The sequence below is a fragment of the Lonchura striata genome, chromosome 33, assembly GCF_050655825.1.
Source record: "Lonchura striata isolate lonStrDom1 chromosome 33, ASM5065582v1, whole genome shotgun sequence".
NCBI lineage: Eukaryota > Metazoa > Chordata > Aves > Passeriformes > Estrildidae > Lonchura > Lonchura striata.
In genome coordinates, this window is record NC_140735.1 from 7142338 (window position 1) to 7161989 (window position 19652).

A 19652-nucleotide genomic window follows, 5' to 3' on the forward strand; every position below is an offset into this window, starting at 1 on the left:
GGTGTATCCCAGGTGTGCCCAGGTGTGTTCCCATCCTCCCCAGGTGTGCCCAGGTGTGCCCAGGTGTGTTCCTATCCCATTCCCAGGTGTGCCCAGGTGTGCCCAGGTGTGCCCAGGTGTGTTCCCATCCTCCCCATGTGCCCCCATGTGCCCCCATGTGCCCCCAGGTGTGCCCAGGTATCCCCCAAACCCCCAATTTTCACCGAATTTCCCCCAATTTCCCCCCATTTCCCATCCCCAGGTGCCCCCAGGTGTGCCCAGGTGCCCCCAGGTGTGCCCAGGTGTGACCAGGTGTGTTCCTATTCCCCCCAGGTGTGCCCAGTTGTGCCCACGTGTGCCCAGGTGTGTTCCTATCCCCTCCAGGTGTGCCCAGGTGCCCCCAGGTGTGCCCAGGTATCCCCAAAACCCCCAATTTTCACCGAATTTCCCCCAATTTCCCCCCATTTCCCATCCCCAGGTGTGCCCAGGTGTGCCCAGGTGCCCCCAGGTGCCCCCAGGTGTGCCCAGGTGCCCCCAGGTGTGTTCCTATCCCCTCCAGGTGTGCCCAGGTGTGCCCAGGTGCCCCCAGGTGCTCACACTGCACGTCCAGCGCCACGCCGGCGCTGAAGGCCAGGCTGGAGTTGGGCAGGGTCACCTGGCAGCCCACCCTGCGGCCGCCGTCCTCGCCCCAGGTGTGCCCAGGTGTGTTCCTATCCCCCCCAGGTGTGCCCAGGTGTGTTCCTATCCTCCCCAGGTGTGCCCAGGTGTGTTCCTATCCCCCCCAGGTGTGCCCAGGTGTGTTCCTATCTCCCCCAGGTGTGCCCAGGTGTGCCCAGGTGTGTTCCTATCTCCCCCAGGGGTGCCCAGGTGTGCCCAGGTGTGTTCCTATCCCCTCCAGGTGTGCCCAGGTGTGTTCCTATTCCCCCCATGTGCCCTCAGGTGTGCCCAGGTGTCCCCAGGTATCCCCCAAACCCCCAATTTTCACTGAATTTCCCCAATTTCCCCCCATTTCCCATCCCCAGGTGCCCCCAGGTGTGCCCAGGTGTGCCCCCAGGTGTGTTCCCATCCCCCCCATGTGCCCCCAGGTGTGCCCAGGTGTGTTCCTATCCCCTCCAGGTGTGCCCAGGTGCCCCCATGTGCCCCCATGTGCCCCCAGGTGTGCCCAGGTGTGCCCAAAACCCCCAATTTTCACCAAATTTCCCCCAATTTTCCCCCATTTCCCATCCCCAGGTGCCCCCAGGTGTGCCCAGGTGCCCCCAGGTATCCCCCAAACCCCCAATTTTCACCAAATTTCCCCCAATTTCCCCCCATTTCCCATCCCCAGGTGCCCCCAGGTGCCCCCAGGTGTGCCCAGGTGTGCCCAGGTGCTCACACTGCACGTCCAGCGCCACGCCGGCGCTGAAGGCCAGGCTGGAGTTGGGCAGGGTCACCTGGCAGCCCACCCTGCGGCCGCCGTCCTCGCGGCGGGGCCGGAAGCGCAGCCGCGCCACCACGGCGGCGGCGCCGGCCGCCTCCTCGCGCCACTCGCGCTCGGAAGCTTCCGGAAGGTCCCCGGCGCCCTCCCAGCGCAGCCGCGGCCGCTGCCGCGGGCACGAGTCCGGCACGCGGCACCGCAGCTCGGCCGGCGCGCCCGCCACCAGCTCCGGGGGCACCTCCAGCGCCGGCTCCTCTGCAAGGCAACGGGGATTGGGGTCGGGGACGGCGGAAATTCCGAATTACGGCACAAAAATCCAAATTGCGGCCCAAAAATCCAGATTATGGCCCAAAAATGGGGTCAGGAATGGCGAAAATCCGAATTACGGCCCAAAAATCCCAATTCTGGACTCATCTATGCCAAAAATGGGGTCAGGAATGGTGAAAATCCAAATTATGGCACAAAAAATCCCAATTACAGCCCAAAAAATGGGGTCAGGAATGGCGTAAATCCAAATTACAGCACAAAAATCCCAATTACGGCCCAAAAATCCCAATTATGGCCCAAAAATCCCAATTATGGCCCAAAAATGGGGTCAGGAATGGCAGAAATCCAAATTACGGCCAAAAAATCCCAATTACGGCCCAAAAATCCCAATTCTGACCACATTTATCCCAAAAATGGGGTCAGAAATGGTGAAAATCCAAATTACGGCCCAAAAATCCCAATTCTGGCCTCATCTATCCCAAAAATGGGGTCAGGAATGGCGAAAATCCAAATTATGGCACAAAAATCCCAATTCTGGCCACATTTATCCCAAAAATGGGGTCAGGAACGGCGAAAATCCAAATTACGGCCCAAAAATCCCAATTCTGGCCTCATCTATCCCAGAAATGGGGTCAGGAATGGCGAAAATCCGAATTACGGCCCCAAAATCCCTATTCCGGCCCAAAAATCCAAATCACGACCCAAAAATGGGGTCAGGAATGGCAAATATCCCAATTACGGCCCAAAAATGGGGTCAGGAATGGCGAAAATCCAAATTACGGCACAAAAATGGGGTCAGGAATGGCGAAAATCCAAATTACGGCACAAAAATCCCAATTATGGCCCAAAAATGGGGTCAGGAATGGCGAAAATCCCAATTACGGCACAAAAATGGGGTCAGGAATGGCAAAAATCCCAATTACGACACAAAAATCCCAATTATGGCCCAAAAATCCCAATTCTGGCCTCATTTATCCCAAAAATAGGGTCAGGAATGGCGAAAATCCCAATTACGGCACAAAAATCCCGATTCTGGACTCATTTATCCCAAAAATGGGGTCAGGAATGGCGAAAATCCCAATTACGACACAAAAATCCCAATTATGGCCCAAAAATCCCAATTCTGGCCTCATTTATCCCAAAAATGGGGTCAGGAATGGCGAAAATCTCAATTGCGGCACAAAAATCCCGATTATGGCCCAAAAATCCCAATTCTGGACTCATTTATCCCAAAAATGGGGCCAGGAATGGCGAAAATCCGAATTACGGCACAAAAATCCCAATTCTGGACTCATTTATCCCAAAAATGGGGCCAGGAATGGCGAAAATCCCAATTATGGCACAAAAATCCCAATTATGGCCCAAAAATGGGGTCAGGAATGGCGAAAATCCCAATTGCGGCACAAAAATCCCGATTACAGCCCAAAAATCCAAATTCTGGCCACATTTATCCCAAAAATGGGGTCAGGAATGGCGAAAATCCCAATTACGGCCCAAAAATCCCGATTCCAGCCCAAAAATCCAAATTACGGCCCAAAAAATAGGGACAGGAATGGCAAATATCCCAATTACGGCCCAAAAATGGGGCCAGGAATGGCGAAAATCCAAATTGCGGGCCAAAAATCCCAATTCTGGACTCATTTATCCCAAAAATGGGGTCAGGAATGGCAAAAATCCCAATTATGGCACAAAAATCCCAATTCTGGCCCAAAAATGGGGTCAGGAATGGCGAAAATCCCAATTACGGCACAAAAATCCCAATTACGGCACAAAAATCCCAATTATGACCCAAAAAATATGGTCAGGAATGGCAAATATCCCAATTACGGCCCAAAAATGGGGTCAGGAATGGCAAAAATCCAAATTGCAGCACAAAAATCCCAATTCTGGCCACATTTATCCCAAAAATGGGGTCAGGAATGGCGAAAATCCCAATTACAGCACAAAAATCCCAATTACAGCCCAAAAAATGGGGTCAAGAAAGGCGAAAATCCCAATTCTGGCCCAAAAATCCCAATTCTGGCCTCATTTATCCCAAAAATGGGGTCTGAATGTCCCAAAAATCCCAATTCCAGCCCAAAAACTGGGTCCAAATATCCCAAAATTTGAGATCCTGATGTCCCAAATTGAAAAACCCAAAAAACTGACTCAAAACACCCCGAAAATCCAAACTTCTCCAAAAATGCCAGAAATTCCTCCAAAAACTGACTGCAAACATCCCGAAAATTGGCAAAATTTCCCTAAAATTCCCAGAAAAACCCCCAAAATCCCCCAAAACCGGACTCCAAAAATCCCCAAAAAATTCCAAAATTCTCCAAAAATCCTCCAGCAAGGCGACTCTAAAGCAGCTGAAAATCGGCCAAATGCTCCAAAAAATCCCCAAAAAAACCGCAAAAAACCCCAAAATTTCTCCAACATCTCATTCCAAACCTCCTGAAAATCCACAAAACCATCCAAAAAACCCCAAAACTTCTCTAAAAAATCACTCGAAACCTTCCAAAAATCCACAGAATTCTCCAAAAATCCTCCCACAAAGCGACTCCAAACCTGCCGAAAATCGGCAAAATGCTCCAAAAAAACCCCAAAAAAACCGCAAAAAATCCCAAAATTTCTCTAAAATGTCACTCTAAACCTTCCAAAAATCCACAGAATTCTCCAAAAATCCTCCCACAAAGCGACTCCAAACCTGCCAAAAATGGGCAAAATGCTCCAAAAAATCCCCGAAAAATCCCAAAATTTCGCCAATATCTCATTCTGAACCTCCTAAAAATCCACAAAACCATCCAAAAAACCCCAAAAAACCCCAAAATTTCTCTAAAATGTCACTCTAAACCTTCCAAAAATCCACAGAATTCTCCAAGCATCCTCCCACAAAGCGACTCCAAACCAACCAAAATTGGGCAAAATGCTCAAAAAAAACCGCAAAAAAACCGCAAAAAATCCCAAAATTTCTTCAATAACTCATTCCAAACCTCCTGAAAATCCACAAAACCATCCAAAAAACCCCAAAACTTCTCTAAAAAATCACTCTAAACCTTCCAAAAATCCACAGAATTCTCCAAGCATCCTCCCGCAGAGCGACTGTAAATGTGCCGAAAATGGGCAAAATGCTCCAAAAAAACCGCAAAAAAATCGCAAAAAATCCCAAAATTTCGCCAATAACTCACTCCGAACCTCCTGAAAATCCACAAAACCATCCAAAAAATCCCAAAATTTCTCTAGAAAGTCACTCGAAACTTTCCAAAAATCCACAGAATTCTCCAAGCATCCTCCCACAAAGCGACTCTAAACCTGCCGAAAATGGGCAAAATGCTCCAAAAAATCCCCAAAAAAACCCCAAAAAAACCGCAAAAAATCCCAAAATTTCGCCAATATCTCATTCTGAACCTCCTAAAAACCCACAATACCATCCAAAAATCCCCAAAAAATCCCAATATTTCTCCAAAAACCCTCTCAAACCCCCCCAGAACCTCCCTCCAAAAATGACCATTTTTCCCAAAACCGCCGGATTTCACCCCAAATCCACTCCCCGAGCACCTGGAGCGCGGCGTGCTCGCTGAAGCTGTACTGGTTGTACCCTCCCAGCTCCACCCTGAAGTAGTAGCGGCCGGCGAGCTCGGCGCTGAGCGGCGGCCCCAGCTCCAGCGCCCAAAATCCCCCAAAATGCCCCAAAATGCCCCAAAATCCCCCAAATCTCACTCTGAACGTCCTGAACATCCACAGAATTCTCTAAAGAACCCCAAAATTTGTGTGAAAAATCACTGGAAACCTTCCGAAAATCCACAGAATTCTCCAAAAATCCTCCTGCAAGGTGAGTCCAAACCTGCTGACAATCGGCAAAATGCTCCAAAAAATCCCCCAAAAACCCCAAAAAATCCCCAAAAAATCCCAAAATTTCGCCAATATCTCATTCTGAACCTCCTAAAAATCCACAAAACCATCCCAAAACCCCCAAAATTTCTCTAAAAAATCGCTCTAAACCTTCCAAAAATCCACAGAATTCTCCAAACATCCTCCCACAAAGCGGCTCCAAACCAGCCAAAAATGGGCAAAATGCTCCAAAAAATCCCCAAAAAATCCCAAAATTTCGCCAATATCTCATTCTGAACCTCCTAAAAATCCATAATACCATCCAAAAATCCCCAAAAAATTCCAAAATTCTCCAAAAATCCTCCCGCAAGGCGACTCCAAACCTGCCGAAAATCGGCAAAATGCTCCAAAGAAACCCCAAAGAAACCCCAAAAAAACCCCAAAAAATCCCCAAAAAATCCCAAAATTTCGCCAATATCTCATTCTGAACCTCCTAAAAACCCACAATACCATCCAAAAATCCCCAAAAAATCCCAATATTTCTCCAAAACCCCCCCAGAACCTCACTCCAAACATCCCCAAAAATGTCCAATTTTCCCAAAACCGCCGGATTTCACCCCAAATCCACTCACCGAGCACCTGGAGCGCGGCGTGCTCGCTGAAGCTGTACTGGTTGTAGCCTCCCAGGTCCACCCTGAAGTAGTAGCGGCCGGCGAGCTCGGCGCTGAGCGGCGGCCCCAGCTCCAGCGCCCAAAATGCCCCAAAATCCCCCAAAATGCCCCAAAATCCCCCAAATCTCACTCTGAACGTCCTGAACATCCACAGAATTGTCTAAAGAACCCCAAAATTTGTGTGAAAAATCACTGGAAACCTTCCGAAAATCCACAGAATTCTCCAAAAATCCTCCTGCAAGGTGACTCCAAACCTGCTGACAATCGGCAAAACGCTCCAAAAAATCCCCAAAAAAACCGCAAAAAATCCCAAAATTTCTTCAAAAACTCATTCCAAACCTCCTGAAAATCCACAAAACCATCCAAAAATCCCAAAATTTCTCTAAAAAATCACTCTAAACCTTCCAAAAATCCACAGAATTCTCCAAACATCCTCCCACAGAGCGACTGTAAATGTGCCGAAAATGGGCAAAATGCTCCAAAAAATCCCCAAAAAAACCGCAAAAAATCCCAAAATTTCGCCAATAACTCGTTCCAAACCTCCTGAAAATCCACAAAACTATCCCAAAAACCGCAAAATTTCTCTAAAATGTCACTCGAAACCTTCCGAAAATTCACAGAATTCTCCGAACATCCTCCTGCAAGGTGACTCCAGACGTGCTGAAAATGGGCAAAATGCGCCAAAAAATCCCCAAAAAATCCCCAAAAATCCCCAAAAAATCCCAAAATTTCGCCAATATCTCATTCTGAACCTCCTAAAAACCCACAATACCATCCAAAAATCCCCAAAAAATCCCAATATTTCTCCAAAAACCCTCTCAAAACCCCCAGAACCTCACTCCAAAAAAGCTGAATTTTCCCAAAAACCCCAGAATTCACCCCAAATCCACTCCCCGAGCACCTGGAGCGCGGCGTGCTCGCTGAAGCTGTACTGGTTGTAGCCTCCCAGCTCCACCCTGAAGTAGTAGCGGCCGGCGAGCTCGGCGCTGAGCGGCGGCCCCAGCTCCAGCGCCCAAAATGCCCCAAAATGCCCCAAAATGCCCCAAAATCCCCCAAATCTCACTCTGAACGTCCTGAACATCCACAGAATTCTCTAAAGAACCCCAAAATTTGTGTGAAAAATCACTGGAAACCTTCCGAAAATCCACAGAATTCTCCAAAAATCCTCCTGCAAGGTGAGTCCAAACCTGCTGACAATCGGCAAAATGCTCCAAAAGAACCCCAAAAAAAACCGCAAAAAACCCCAAAATTTCTCCAATATCTCATTCCAAATCTCCTGAAAATCCACAAAACCATCCAAAAAACCCCAAAATTTCTCTAAAAAATCACTGGAAACTTTCCAAAAATCCACAGAATTCTCCAAAAATCCTCCCACAAAGCGGCTCCAGACCTGCCGAAAATGGGCAAAATGCTCCAAAAAATCCCCAAAAATCCCCAAAAAAACTGCAAAAAATCCCAAAATTTTGCCAATATCTCATTCTGAACCTCCTAAAAACCCACAAAACCATCCAAAAATCCCCGAAAAATCCCAATATTTCTCCAAAAACCCCCCAGAACCTCACAAAACCCCCAGAACCTCACTCCAAAAATGTCCAATTTTCCCAAAACCGCCGGATTTCACCCCAAATCCACTCACCGAGCACCTGGAGCGCGGCGTGCTCGCTGAAGCTGTACTGGTTGTAACCTCCCAGCTCCACCCTGAAGTAGTAGCGGCCGGCGAGCTCGGCGCTGAGCGGCGGCCCCAGCTCCAGCGCCCAAAATGCCCCAAAATCCCCCAAAATGCCCCAAAATCCCCCAAATCTCACTCTGAACGTCCTGAACATCCGCAGAATTGTCTAAAGAACCCCAAAATTTGTGTGAAAAATCACTGGAAACCTTCCGAAAATCCACAGAATTCTCCAAAAATCCTCCTGCAAGGTGAGTCCAAACCTGCTGACAATCGGCAAAATGCTCCAAAAAAACCGCAAAAAAACCGCAAAAAACCCCAAAATTTCTCCAACATCTCATTCCAAATCTCCTGAAAATCCACAAAACCATCCAAAAAACCCCAAAATTTCTCTAAAATGTCACTCGAAACCTTCCAAAAATCCACAGAATTCTGCAAACATCCTCCCACAAAGCGGCTCCAAACCTGCCAAAAATGGGCAAAATGCTCCAAAAAATCCCAAAAAATCCCAAAATTTCGCCAATATCTCATTCTGAACCTCCTAAAAATCCACAATACCATCCAAAAATCCCCAAAAAATTCCAAAATTCTCCAAACATCCTCCCACAAAGCGACTGTAAATGTGCCGAAAATGGGCAAAATGCTCCAAAAAAACCCCAAAAAAACCCCAAAAAAACCCCAAAAAATCCCAAAATTTCTCCAATAACTCACTCCAAACCTCCTAAAAATCCACAAAACCATCCAAAAAACCCCAAAACTTCTCTAAAAAATCGCTATAAACCTTCCAAAAATCCACAGAATTCTCCAAGCATCCTCCCGCAGAGCGACTGTAAATGTGCCGAAAATCGGCAAAATGCTCCAAAAAACCCCAAAAAAACCGCAAAAAATCCCAAAATTTCTCCAAAACCTCATTCTGAACCTCCTAAAAATCCACAAAACCATCCAAAAAACCCCAAAATTTCTCTAAAAAATCGCTATAAACCTTCCAAAAATCCACAGAATTCTCCAAGCATCCTCCCACAGAGCGACTGTAAATGTGCCGAAAATGGGCAAAATGCTCCAAAAAATCCCCAAAAAATCCCAAAATTTCGCCAATATCTCATTCTGAACCTCCTAAAAATCCACAATACCATCCAAAAATCCCCAAAAAATTCCAAAATTCTCCAAAAATCCTCCCACAAAGCGACTCCAAACCTGCCGAAAATCGGCAAAATGCTCCAAAGAAACCCCAAAGAAACCCCAAAAAAACCCCAAAAAATCCCCAAAAAATCCCAAAATTTCGCCAATAACTCATTCTGAACCTCCTAAAAACCCACAAAACCATCCAAAAATCCCCCAAAAATCCCAATATTTCTCCAAAACCCCCCCAGAACCTCACTCCAAACATCCCAAAAAAGCCGAATTTTCCCAAAAACCCCAGAATTCACCCCAAATCCACTCCCCGAGCACCTGGAGCGCGGCGTGCTCGCTGAAGCTGTACTGGTTGTACCCTCCCAGGTCCACCCTGAAGTAGTAGCGGCCGGCGAGCTCGGCGCTGAGCGGCGGCCCCAGCTCCAGCGCCCAAAATGCCCCAAAATCCCCCAAAATGCCCCAAAATCCCCCAAATCTCACTCTGAACGTCCTGAACATCCACTGAATTCTCTAAAGAACCCCAAAATTTGTGTGAAAAATCACTGGAAACCTTCCGAAAATCCACAGAATTCTCCAAAAATCCTCCTGCAAGGTGAGTCCAGACGTGCTGAAAATGGGCAAAATGCTCCAAAAAATCCCCAAAAAATCCCAAAATTTCGCCAATAACTCATTCTGAACCTCCTAAAAATCCACAAAACCATCCAAAAATCCCCCAAAAATTACAAAATTCTCCAAAAATCTTCCCACAAAGCGGCTCCAAACCTGCCGAAAATCGGCAAAATGCTCCAAAGAAACCCCAAAGAAACCCCAAAGAAACCCCAAAAAATCCCCAAAAAATCCCAAAATTTTGCCAATATCTCATTCTGAACCTCCTAAAAATCCACAAAACCATCCAAAAAAACCCAAAATTTCTCTAAAAAATCACTCTAAACCTTCCAAAAATCCACAGAATTCTCCAAGCATCCTCCCACAAAGCGACTCTGAACCTGCCGAAAATGGGCAAAATGCTCCAAAAAATCCCCAAAAAACCGCAAAAAATCCCCAAAAAACTCCAAAATTTCGCCAATATCTCATTCTGAACCTCCTAAAAATCCATAATACCATCCAAAAATCCCCAAAAAATCCCAATATTTCTCCAAAACCCCCCCAGAACCTCCCTCCAAACATCCCAAAAATGTCCAATTTTCCCAAAACCGCCGGATTTCACCCCAAATCCACTCACCGAGCACCTGGAGCGCGGCGTGCTCGCTGAAGCTGTACTGGTTGTACCCTCCCAGGTCCACCCTGAAGTAGTAGCGGCCGGCGAGCTCGGCGCTGAGCGGCGGCCCCAGCTCCAGCGCGCAGCTCCGCAGCGCCGGCTCCCCCACGAGCCGCGCGCGTCCCGCGAAACTCTCGTGGGTCGCCCCCGGCCGCGACCGCGCCACCACGGGCGGGTAGTGGCGGGGGTAGGGGCTGCCGAAGAACCAGAGCCCCTGCACCGAGCCCGGCCGCAGCTCCTCGGGGAACGAGAAGCGGCACGGGATGGAGGCGCAGGAACCCGCCAGGCCCGCCACGGCCGGCGGCATCCAGGCGGCCCAGGAGGCGCTCAGGATTCCTGGGGGAAAGGGGGAAAAATGGGGAAAAATGGGGAAAAGTGGGTTTGGGGGGGATTCAGGGGGGTTTGGGGTGGGTATGGGGCTGGAAATGGGAGATTTGGGGGGTTTAGGGGGGGTTATAGGTCATAGAAGGGGTCAGGATTCCTGGGGAAAGGGGGAGAAATGGGGAAAAAGGGTTAAAAAATGGGGGGAGATGGTTAAAAGTGAAATAATGGGGGTTTGGGGTGGGATGATGGGGGTTTGGGGTGGGTATGGGGCTGGAAATGGGAAATTTGGGGGGGTTTAGGGGGGTTTAGGTGTCTTAGAAGGGGTCAGGAGGTGGCCAAATTCCTGGGGAAAATGGGAAAAAATGGTTTAAAAAGGGTTAAAAAATGGGGGGAGATGGTTAAAAGTGAAATGATGGGGGTTGGGGGTGGGTATGGGGCTGGAAATGGGAGATTTGGGGGGTTTAAGGGGATTTAGGGGTGGGTTTGGGGGTCCTAGAGGGGGTTTAGAGGTCCTAGAAGGGGTCAGGAGGCGCTCAGGATTCCTGGGGGAAATGGGGAAAAATGGGGAAAAATGGGGAAAAGTGGGTTTGGGGGGGATTCAGGGGGGTTTGGGGTGGGTATGGGGCTGGAAATGGGAGATTTGGGGGGGTTTAAGGGGGTTTAGGTGTCTTAGAAGGGGTCAGGAGGTGGTCAGGATTCCTGGGGAAAATGGGAAAAAATGGTTTAAAAAGGGTTAAAAAATGGGGGGAAGATGGTTAAAAGTGAAATGATGGGGGTTGGGGGTGGGATGATGGGGGTTTGGGTGGATTCAGGGGGGTTTGGGGTGGGTATGGGGCTGGAAATGGGAGATTTGGGGGGTTTAGTGGGGGTTTAAGGGGATTTAGGGGTCCTAGAGGCGGTCAGGAGGCGCTCAGGATTCCTGGGGAAAATGGGGAAAAATGGGGAAAAATGGGGAAAAGTGGGTTTGGGGGGGATTCAGGGGGGTTTGGGGTGGGTATGGGGCTGGAAATGGGAAACTTGGGGGGGTTTAAGGGGGTTTAGGTGTCTTAGAACGGGTCAGGAGGTGGCCAAATTCCTGGGGAAAATGGGAAAAAATGGTTTAAAAAGGGTTAAAAAATGGAGGGAGATGGTTAAAAGTGAAATGATGGGGGTTGGGGGTGGGTATGGGGCTGGAAATGGGAGATTTGGGGGGTTTAGGGGGGGTTACGGGTCATAGAAGAGGTCAGGATTCCTGGGGAAAGGGGGAGAAATGGGGAAAAATGGGGAAAAGTGGGTTTGGGGGGGATTCAGGGGGGTTTGGGGTGGGTATGGGGCTGGAAATGGGAGATTTGGGGGGTTTAGGGGGGGTTACAGGTCATAGAAGGGGTCAGGAGGCGCTCAGGATTCCTGGGGAAAATGGGAAAAAATGGGGAAAAATGGGGAAAAGTGAAATAATGGGGGTTTGGGGTGGATTCAGGGGGGTTTGGGGTGGGTATGGGGCTGGAAATGGGAGATTTGGGGGTCCTAGAGGGGGTTTGGGGGTCCTAGAGGGGGTCAGGAGGTGGTCAGGATTCCTGGGGAAAATGGGGAAAAATGGTTTAAAAATGGTTAAAAAATGGGGGGAAATGGTTAAAAGTGAAATGATGGGGGTTGGGGGTGGATTCAGGGGGGTTTGGGGTGGGATGATGGGGGTTTGGGGTGGGTATGGGGCTGGAAATGGGAGATTTGGGGGGCTTTAAGGGGGTTTGGGGGTCCTAGAGGGGGTCAGGAGGCGCTCAGGATTCCTGGGGGAAATGGGGAGAAATGGGGAAAAATGGGGAAAAATGGGGAAAAATGGGTTTGGGGGGGATTCAGGGGGGTTGGGGGTGGGTATGGGGCTGGAAATGGGAAATTTGGGGGGGTTTAAGGGGGTTTGGGGGTCCTAGAGGGGGTCAGGAGGCGCTCAGGATTCCTGGGGGAAATGGGGAAAAATGGGGAAAAATGGGGAAAATTGGGTTTGGGGGGGATTCAGGGGGGTTTGGGGTGGGTATGGGGCTGGAAATGGGAGATTTAGGGGGTTTAGGGGGGGTTACAGGTCCTAGAAGGGGTCAGGAGGCGCTCAGGATTCCTGGGGGAAATGGGGAAAAATGGGGAAAAATGGGGAAAAGTGAAATAATGGGGGTTTGGGGTGGATTCAGGGGGGTTTGGGGTGGGTATGGGGCTGGAAATGGGAGATTTGGGGGGGTTTAGGGGGGTTTGGGGGTCCTAGAGGGGGTCAGGAGGTGGCCAAATTCCTGGGGAAAATGGGGAAAAATGGTTTAAAAAGGGTTAAAAAATGGGGGGGAGATGGTTAAAAGTGAAATAATGGGGGTTGGGGGTGGGATGATGGGGGTTTGGGGTGGGTATGGGGCTGGAAATGGGAGATTTGGGGGGTTTAGGGGGGGTTACAGGTCATAGAAGGGATCAGGAGGCGCTCAGGATTCCTGGGGGAAATGGGGAAAAATGGGGGAAAAGGGTTAAAAAATGGGGGGAAATGGTTAAAAGTGAAATGATGGGGGTTGGGGGTGGATTCAGGGGGGTTTGGGGTGGGTATGGGGCTGAAAATGGGAGATTTGGGGCGGTTTAAGGGGGTTTGGGGGTCCTAGAGGGGGTCAGGAGGTGGTCAGGATTCCTGGGGAAAATTGGGGGGAAAAATGGTTTTACAATGGTTTAAAAAGGGTTAAAAAATGGGGGAAGATGGTTAAAAGTGAAATAATGGGGGTTGAGGGTGGATTCAGGGGGGTTTGGGGTGGGATGATGGGGGTTGGGGGTGGGTATGGGGCTGAAAACTGGAGATTTGGGGGGTTTAGGGGGATTTAGGGGTGGGTTTGGGGGTCCTAGAGGGGGTTACAGGTCCTAGAAGGGGTCAGGAGGCGGTCAGGATTCCTGGGGAAAAGGGGGAGAAATGGGGAAAAGTGGGGAAAAGTGAAATGATGGGGGTTGGGGGTGGGATGATGGGGGGTTGGGGTGGGTATGGGGCTGGAAATGGGAGATTTGGGGGGGTTTAAGGGGGTTTAGGTGTCTTAGAAGGGGTCAGGAGGTGGCCAAATTCCTGGGGAAAATGGGAAAAAATGGTTTAAAAAGGGTTAAAAAATGGGGGAAGATGGTTAAAAGTGAAATGATGGGGGTTTGGGGGTGGGATGATGGGGGTTTGGGGTGGGTATGGGGCTGGAAATGGGAGATTTGGGGCGGTTTAAGGGGGTTTGGGGGTCCTAGAGGGGGTCAGTAACGCCAAATTCCAAACCAGTAAGGAAAAACCCCAAACCAGTACAAACCAGTAAGGAAAAACCTCAAACCAGTAACCCCAAACCCCAAACCAGTAACTCCAAACCCCAAACCAGTAACCCCAGACCCCAACCAGTAACTCCAAACCCCAAACCAGTAAGGAAAAACCTCAAACCAGTAACCCCAGACCCCAAACCAGTAACCCCGAACCCCAAACCAGTAACTCCAGACCCCAAACCAGTAACCCCAAACCCCAAACCAGTAACAAAAACCCCAAACCAGTCCAAACCAGTAACCCCAAACCCCAAACCAGTAACCCCAAACCCCAAACCAGTAACAAAAACCCCAAACCAGTCCAAACCAGTAACCCCAAACCCCAAACCAGTAACCCCAAACCCCAAACCAGTAACTCCACACCCCAAACCAGTCCAAACCAGTATAAACCAGTCCCTCCCAGTACCTGGCGGCAGCAGCAGCAGCAGCAGCAGCAGCGGGCGGCTCATGGTGGCACTGGGGACAGGGGGGGACACGGGGTCACCTCTGGTGCCACCAGTATAAACCAGTATAAACCAGTATAAACCAGTATAAACCAGTATAAACCAGTATATCCAAGTGTCACCTCCGGTGGCACCAGTATAAACCAGTATGGCCCAGTATCACCTCCACTGCCACCTCCGGTGGCACCAGTATAAACCAGTACATCCCAGTATCCCCCAGTGTCCCTGTCCCCAGTGTCCCCAGTCTGTCCCAGTCCCTCCCAGTGCTCCCAGTACCTCCCAGTATCCCTGTCCCCAGTGCTCCCAGTCTGTCCCAGTCTGTCCCAGTCTGTCCCAGTGTCCCCAGTCCATCCCAGTCCGTCCCAGTCCCCCCAGTACCTCTCGATGTCCCTGTCCCAGTCTGTCCCAGTCCGTCCCAGTCCGTCCCAGTCCGTCCCAGTGCTCCCAGTGCTCCCAGTACCTCTTGATGTCCCTGTCCCAGTCTGTCCCAGTCTGTCCCAGTCCCCCCCAGTCCTTCCCAGTCCCCCCAGTACCTCTCGATGTCCCTGTCCCCAGTCTGTCCCAGTCCGTCCCAGTCCCTCCCAGTCCGTCCTAGTGCTCCCAGTGCTCCCAGTACCTCTCGATGTCCCTGTCCCAGTCTGTCCCAGTCCGTCCCAGTCCGTCCCAGTCCGTCCCAGTGCTCCCAGTGCTCCCAGTACCTCTCGATGTCCCTGTCCCCAGTCTGTCCCAGTCCGTCCCAGTCCCTCCCAGTCCCTCCCAGTGCTCCCAGTACCTCTCGATGTCCCTGTCCCCAGTCCCTCCCAGTCTGTCCCAGTCCGTCCCAGTCCCCTCCAGTGCCTCCCAGTCCCTCCCAGTGCTCCCAGTACCTCTCGATGTCCCTGTCACCAGTGTCCCCAGTCTGTCCCAGTCCGTCCCAGTCCCTCCCAGTCCCTCCCAGTGCTCCCAGTACCTCTCCCAGTCCCTGTCCCAGTCTGTCCCAGTCTGTCCCAGTCCCTCCCAGTGCTCCCAGTGCTCCCAGTACCTCTCCCAGTCCCTGTCCCCAGTCCGTCCCAGTCTGTCCCAGTCCCTCCCAGTGCTCCCAGTACCTCTCCATGTCCCTGTCTCAGTCTGTCCCAGTGCTCCCAGTCCGTCCCTGTCCCCAGTCTGTCCCAGTCCCCCCCAGTCCCTCCCAGTCCCTCCCAGTCTGTCCCAGTCCCCCCAGTACCTCTCGATGTCCCTGTCACCAGTGTCCCCAGTCCGTCCCAGTCTGTCCCAGTCCGTCCCAGTCCTCCCAGTCCCTCCCAGTGCTCCCAGTCCCTCCCAGTGCTCCCAGTACCTCCCAGTGTCCCTGTCCCCAGTCTGTCCCAGTGTCACCAGTCCCTCCCAGTCCCTCCCAGTCCGTCCCAGTCCCCCCAGTACCTCTCAATGTCCCTGTCACCAGTGTCCCCAGTCTGTCCCAGTGTCCCCAGTCTGTCCCAGTCCCTCCCAGTGCTCCCAGTACCTCTCGATGTCCCTGTCCCAGTCTGTCCCAGTCTGTCCCAGTCCCTCCCAGTGCTCCCAGTACCTCTCCATGTCCCTGTCACCAGTGTCCCCAGTCTGTCCCAGTCTGTCCCAGTCTGTCCCAGTCTGTCCCAGTGCTCCCAGTCCCTCCCAGTGCTCCCAGTACCTCCCAGTATCCCTGTCACCAGTGTCCCCAGTCCCTTCCAGTCCCTCCCAGTCCCTCCCAGTCCCTCCCAGTGCTCCCAGTACCTCTCCATGTCCCTGTCCCCAGTGTCACCAGTGCTCCCAGTCCCCCCCAGTCCGTCCCAGTCCCTCCCAGTCCCTCCCAGTCCCTCCCAGTGCTCCCAGTGCCCCCAGTCCCCCCGCCCCCCCGGTGCCACCGTCCCCATTGTCCCCATTGTCCCGCCGGTCCCAGGCGGTGCCGGGGGCGGGTGGCGGCACCGGCCACGGGCTCCCCTCCCCCTCCCCCCGCCCCTCCCCCACCCCCGCCCCTCCCCCCACGCGCGAATTCCGCGCGAGCCGCGGCCCCGAAACCGCCAAAAAAACACCCAAAAAGGGCCAAAAACGGCAAAAAAAGCGAAAAAAAGCGACAAAGGGACCCAGTGTGACACCCCCGGGGGGAGGGGCGGCCGGGGGGGGAGGGGGGTCCTGGAATTTTGGGGGGGTCCCAAGGGGGGTTTTGGGGGGAAATCCCGGAAATTTGGGCAAAATCCCGGAATTTTGGGGGATTTTGGGGAGATTTTTTGGGGTTTTAAAGGATTTTTTTGGGTTTTAAAGGAGATTTTTGGGGTTTTAAAGGAGTTTTTTTGGGGAAAATCCGGGAATTTTGGGGGTCTTGGGAAGTTTTGGGGGTCCCCGGAATTTTGGGGGGGTCCCAAGGGGGTTTTGGGGGGAAATCCCGGAAATTTGGGAAAAATCCCGGAATTTTGGGGGATTTTGAGGAGATTTTTTGGGGTTTAAAGGAGATTTTTGGGGTTTTAAAGGAGGTTTTTGGGGTTTTAAAGGAGGTTTTTGGGGTTTTAAAGGAGGTTTTTTGGGAAAAATCCCGGAATTTTGGGGGTCTTGGGACGTTTTGGGGGTCCTGGAATTTTGGGGGGGGTCCCAAGGGGGGTTTTGGGGGGAAATCCCGGAAATTTGGGCAAAATCCCGGAATTTTGGGGGATTTTTAGGAGATTTTTTGGGGTTTAAAGGAGATTTTTTTGTGGTTTGAAGGAGTTTTTTGGGGTTATAAAGGAGTTTTTTGGGGGAAAATCCCGGAATTTTGGGGGTCTTGGGAAGTTTTGGGGGTCCCCGGAATTTTGGGGGGGGGGGTCCCAAGGGGGTTTTGGGGGGAAATCCCGGAAATTTGGGCAAAATCCCGGAATTTTGGGGGATTTTGGGGAGATTTTTTGGGGTTTAAAGGAGATTTTTGGGGTTTTAAAGGAGATTTTTGGGTTATAAAGCAGAATTTTTGGGGGGAAATCCCGGAATTTTGGGGGGTCTTGGGAAGTTTTGGGGGTCCCCGGAATTTTGGGGAGGGTCCCAAGGGGGGTTTTGGGGGGAAATCCCGGAATTTTGGGAAAAATCCCGGAATTTTGGGGGATTTTGGGGAGATTTTTTGGGGTTTAAAGGAGATTTTTGGGGTTTTAAAGGAGATCTTTGGGGGAAAATCCCGGAATTTTGGGGGTCTTGGGAAGTTTTGGGGGTCCCCGGAATTTTGGGGGGGGTCCCAAGGGGGTTTTGGGGGGAAATCCCGGAAATTTGGGCAAAATCCCGGAATTTTGGGGGATTTTGGGGAGATTTTTTGGGGTTTAAAGGAGATTTTTGGGGTTTTAAAGGAGATTTTTGGGGGAAAATCCCGGAATTTTGGGGGTCTTGGGAAGTTTTGGGGGTCCTGGAATTTTGGGGGGTCCCAAGGGGGGTTTTGGGGGGAAATCCCGGAATTTTCGGCAAAATCCCGGAATTTTGGGGGATTTTGGGGAGATTTTTTGGGGTTTAAAGGAGATTTTTTTGTGGTTTAAAGGAGATTTTTGGGGTTTAAAGGAGATTTTTGGGGTTTTAAAGGGGATTTTTTGGAGGGAAAATCCCGGAATTTTTTGGGGAAAATCCCGGAATTTTGGGGGATCTTGGGACGTTTTGGGGGTCCTGGAATTTTGGGGAGGGTCCCAAGGGGGATTTTGGGGGGGAAAATCCCGGAATTTTGGGGGATTTTGAGGAGGTTTTGGAGGTTTTTGGGGGTTCCAGGAGCTTTTTTGGGTAAAATCCCAGAATTTTGGGGGTGTCTGGAAATTTTGGGGTCCCGGGAATTGCGGGGGCGTCCCAAGAGGAGTTTTTTTGGGGGAAAATCCCGGAATTTTGGGAATTTCCCGCAATTTTGTGGCTTTTTAAGGACTTTTTTTCGGCGTTTTAAGGAATTTTTAATGGAAAAACCCCAAAATTTTGGGGGATCCGGCGACATTTTTTTGGGGGGGAACTCCAGGATTTTTTTGGGGGGGTGTCCCCAACCCCATGACGTCATCGCCCACCCTTGGGTGGGGGTCACGACCCCAAATTTGGGGTGGGGGGGGTCCCCACTTACCTCCCAAAATTCCCGGGGGTCCCCAAAGCTCCGGGGGGGTCCCAAATTCGGGGGTCGAATGTGGGGGAGGGGGGGAAGGGCCGGGATTAAATGGGGGGGGGGGAGGGGGAGGGGGAGGGGCCGGACCCGCCCATCCCCCCCCGGGATTTTCCTCCTTTTCCCTTTTTCCTTATTTTCCCTTTTTTCCCTAATTTCTCCCCCATTTCCCCCCTTTTTTTCCTCATTTTTTCCTCATTTTTCCTCATTTTTCCCTCTATTTTCCCAATTTTCCCAATTTTCCCCCATTTCCCGATTTCCCCTCATTTATCCCCAAATTTTCCACCTTTCCCCCCCATTTTCCCTCCTTTTTTCTCCCATTTCCCCCCAATTCCTCCCCAATTTTCTCCGCTTTTCCCAATTTCCCCAATTTCTGTTCCATTTTCCCGGATTTTTCCAAATTTCCCCCCAACTTCTCATTTTCTCCTATTTATTCCCCAATTTTTCTGCGATTTTCCCCGTTTTCCCCCAATTTTCCCCAAAATTCCCCCGATTTCTCCCATTTTTCCTCAAATTTCCCCAAATTTCCCCCGAATTTCTCCCGACTTTCCCCAATTTTTGAATTTCTCCCCTTTTCTTTCCAATTTCCCCCAATTTTCTGAATTTCCCCCAATTTTCCTCAATTTTCCCCAATATTTCCCAAATTTCTGCAAATTTCCCCAATTTTCCTCATTTCCCCCCAATATTTCCCCAATTTTCCCCAATATTTCCCAATTTTTCTGATTTTCCCCCAATATTTTCCCAATATTTTCCAATTTCCTCCCCAAATTTTTCCAAATTTCCCCAATATTTCCCAATTTCACCCCAAATTTCCCCGATTTTCCACAATTCCCCCAATATTTCCCAATTTCTCCAGATTTTCCCCAATTTCCCCCCAAATACCCCCCAGATTTCCCCAATTTCCCGCAAATTTCCTCCAATTTTCCTCATTTTCCCCAGATTTTCCCCAAATTTCCCCAATATTTCCAATATTTCCCCAAATTTCCCCAATTTTCCCCCAATTTTTCCCCAATATTTCCCAAATTTCCCCCAATTTTCCCCAATATTTCCCCCAATTCTCCCCTATTTTCCCCAATATTTCCCAAATTTTCCCCAATTTCCCCAGATTTCCCCCAAATTTCCCCAATATTTCCCCAAATTTTCCCAAATTCTCCCCAAATTTCCCCAAATTTCCCAAAATTTCCGCAGATTTCCCCAAATTTCCCCAATTTCCCCCAATTCTCTCCAATTTTCCCCCAAATTTCCCCAATTTTCCCCAATATTTCCCCAATTTTCCCCAATTTCCCCCAAATTTCCGCAAATTCTCCACAATTTTCCCCAAATTTCCCCCAAATTTCCCAA

At 50.4% G+C, this 19652-nt stretch overlaps 1 protein-coding gene across 1 annotated transcript in view; it reads right to left on the reverse strand.

The window, feature by feature from the left end:
- The window catches only part of MAG (myelin associated glycoprotein), a 29347-nt gene extending 13256 nt beyond the window's left edge, over positions 1 to 16091 (reverse strand). Inside the window, exons 1-4 of the mRNA XM_085564564.1 lie at positions 15968 to 16091; positions 14203 to 14252; positions 10161 to 10532; positions 1352 to 1648 (exon numbers count right to left, since the gene is read on the reverse strand). Coding sequence (XP_085420690.1) covers positions 1352 to 1648; positions 10161 to 10532; positions 14203 to 14252; positions 15968 to 15975 — 727 coding nt within the window. The 5' untranslated portion in view covers positions 15976 to 16091. The remainder of the gene's footprint in view (positions 1 to 1351; positions 1649 to 10160; positions 10533 to 14202; positions 14253 to 15967) is intronic.
- Between the last annotated feature and the right edge of the window lie 3561 nt (positions 16092 to 19652).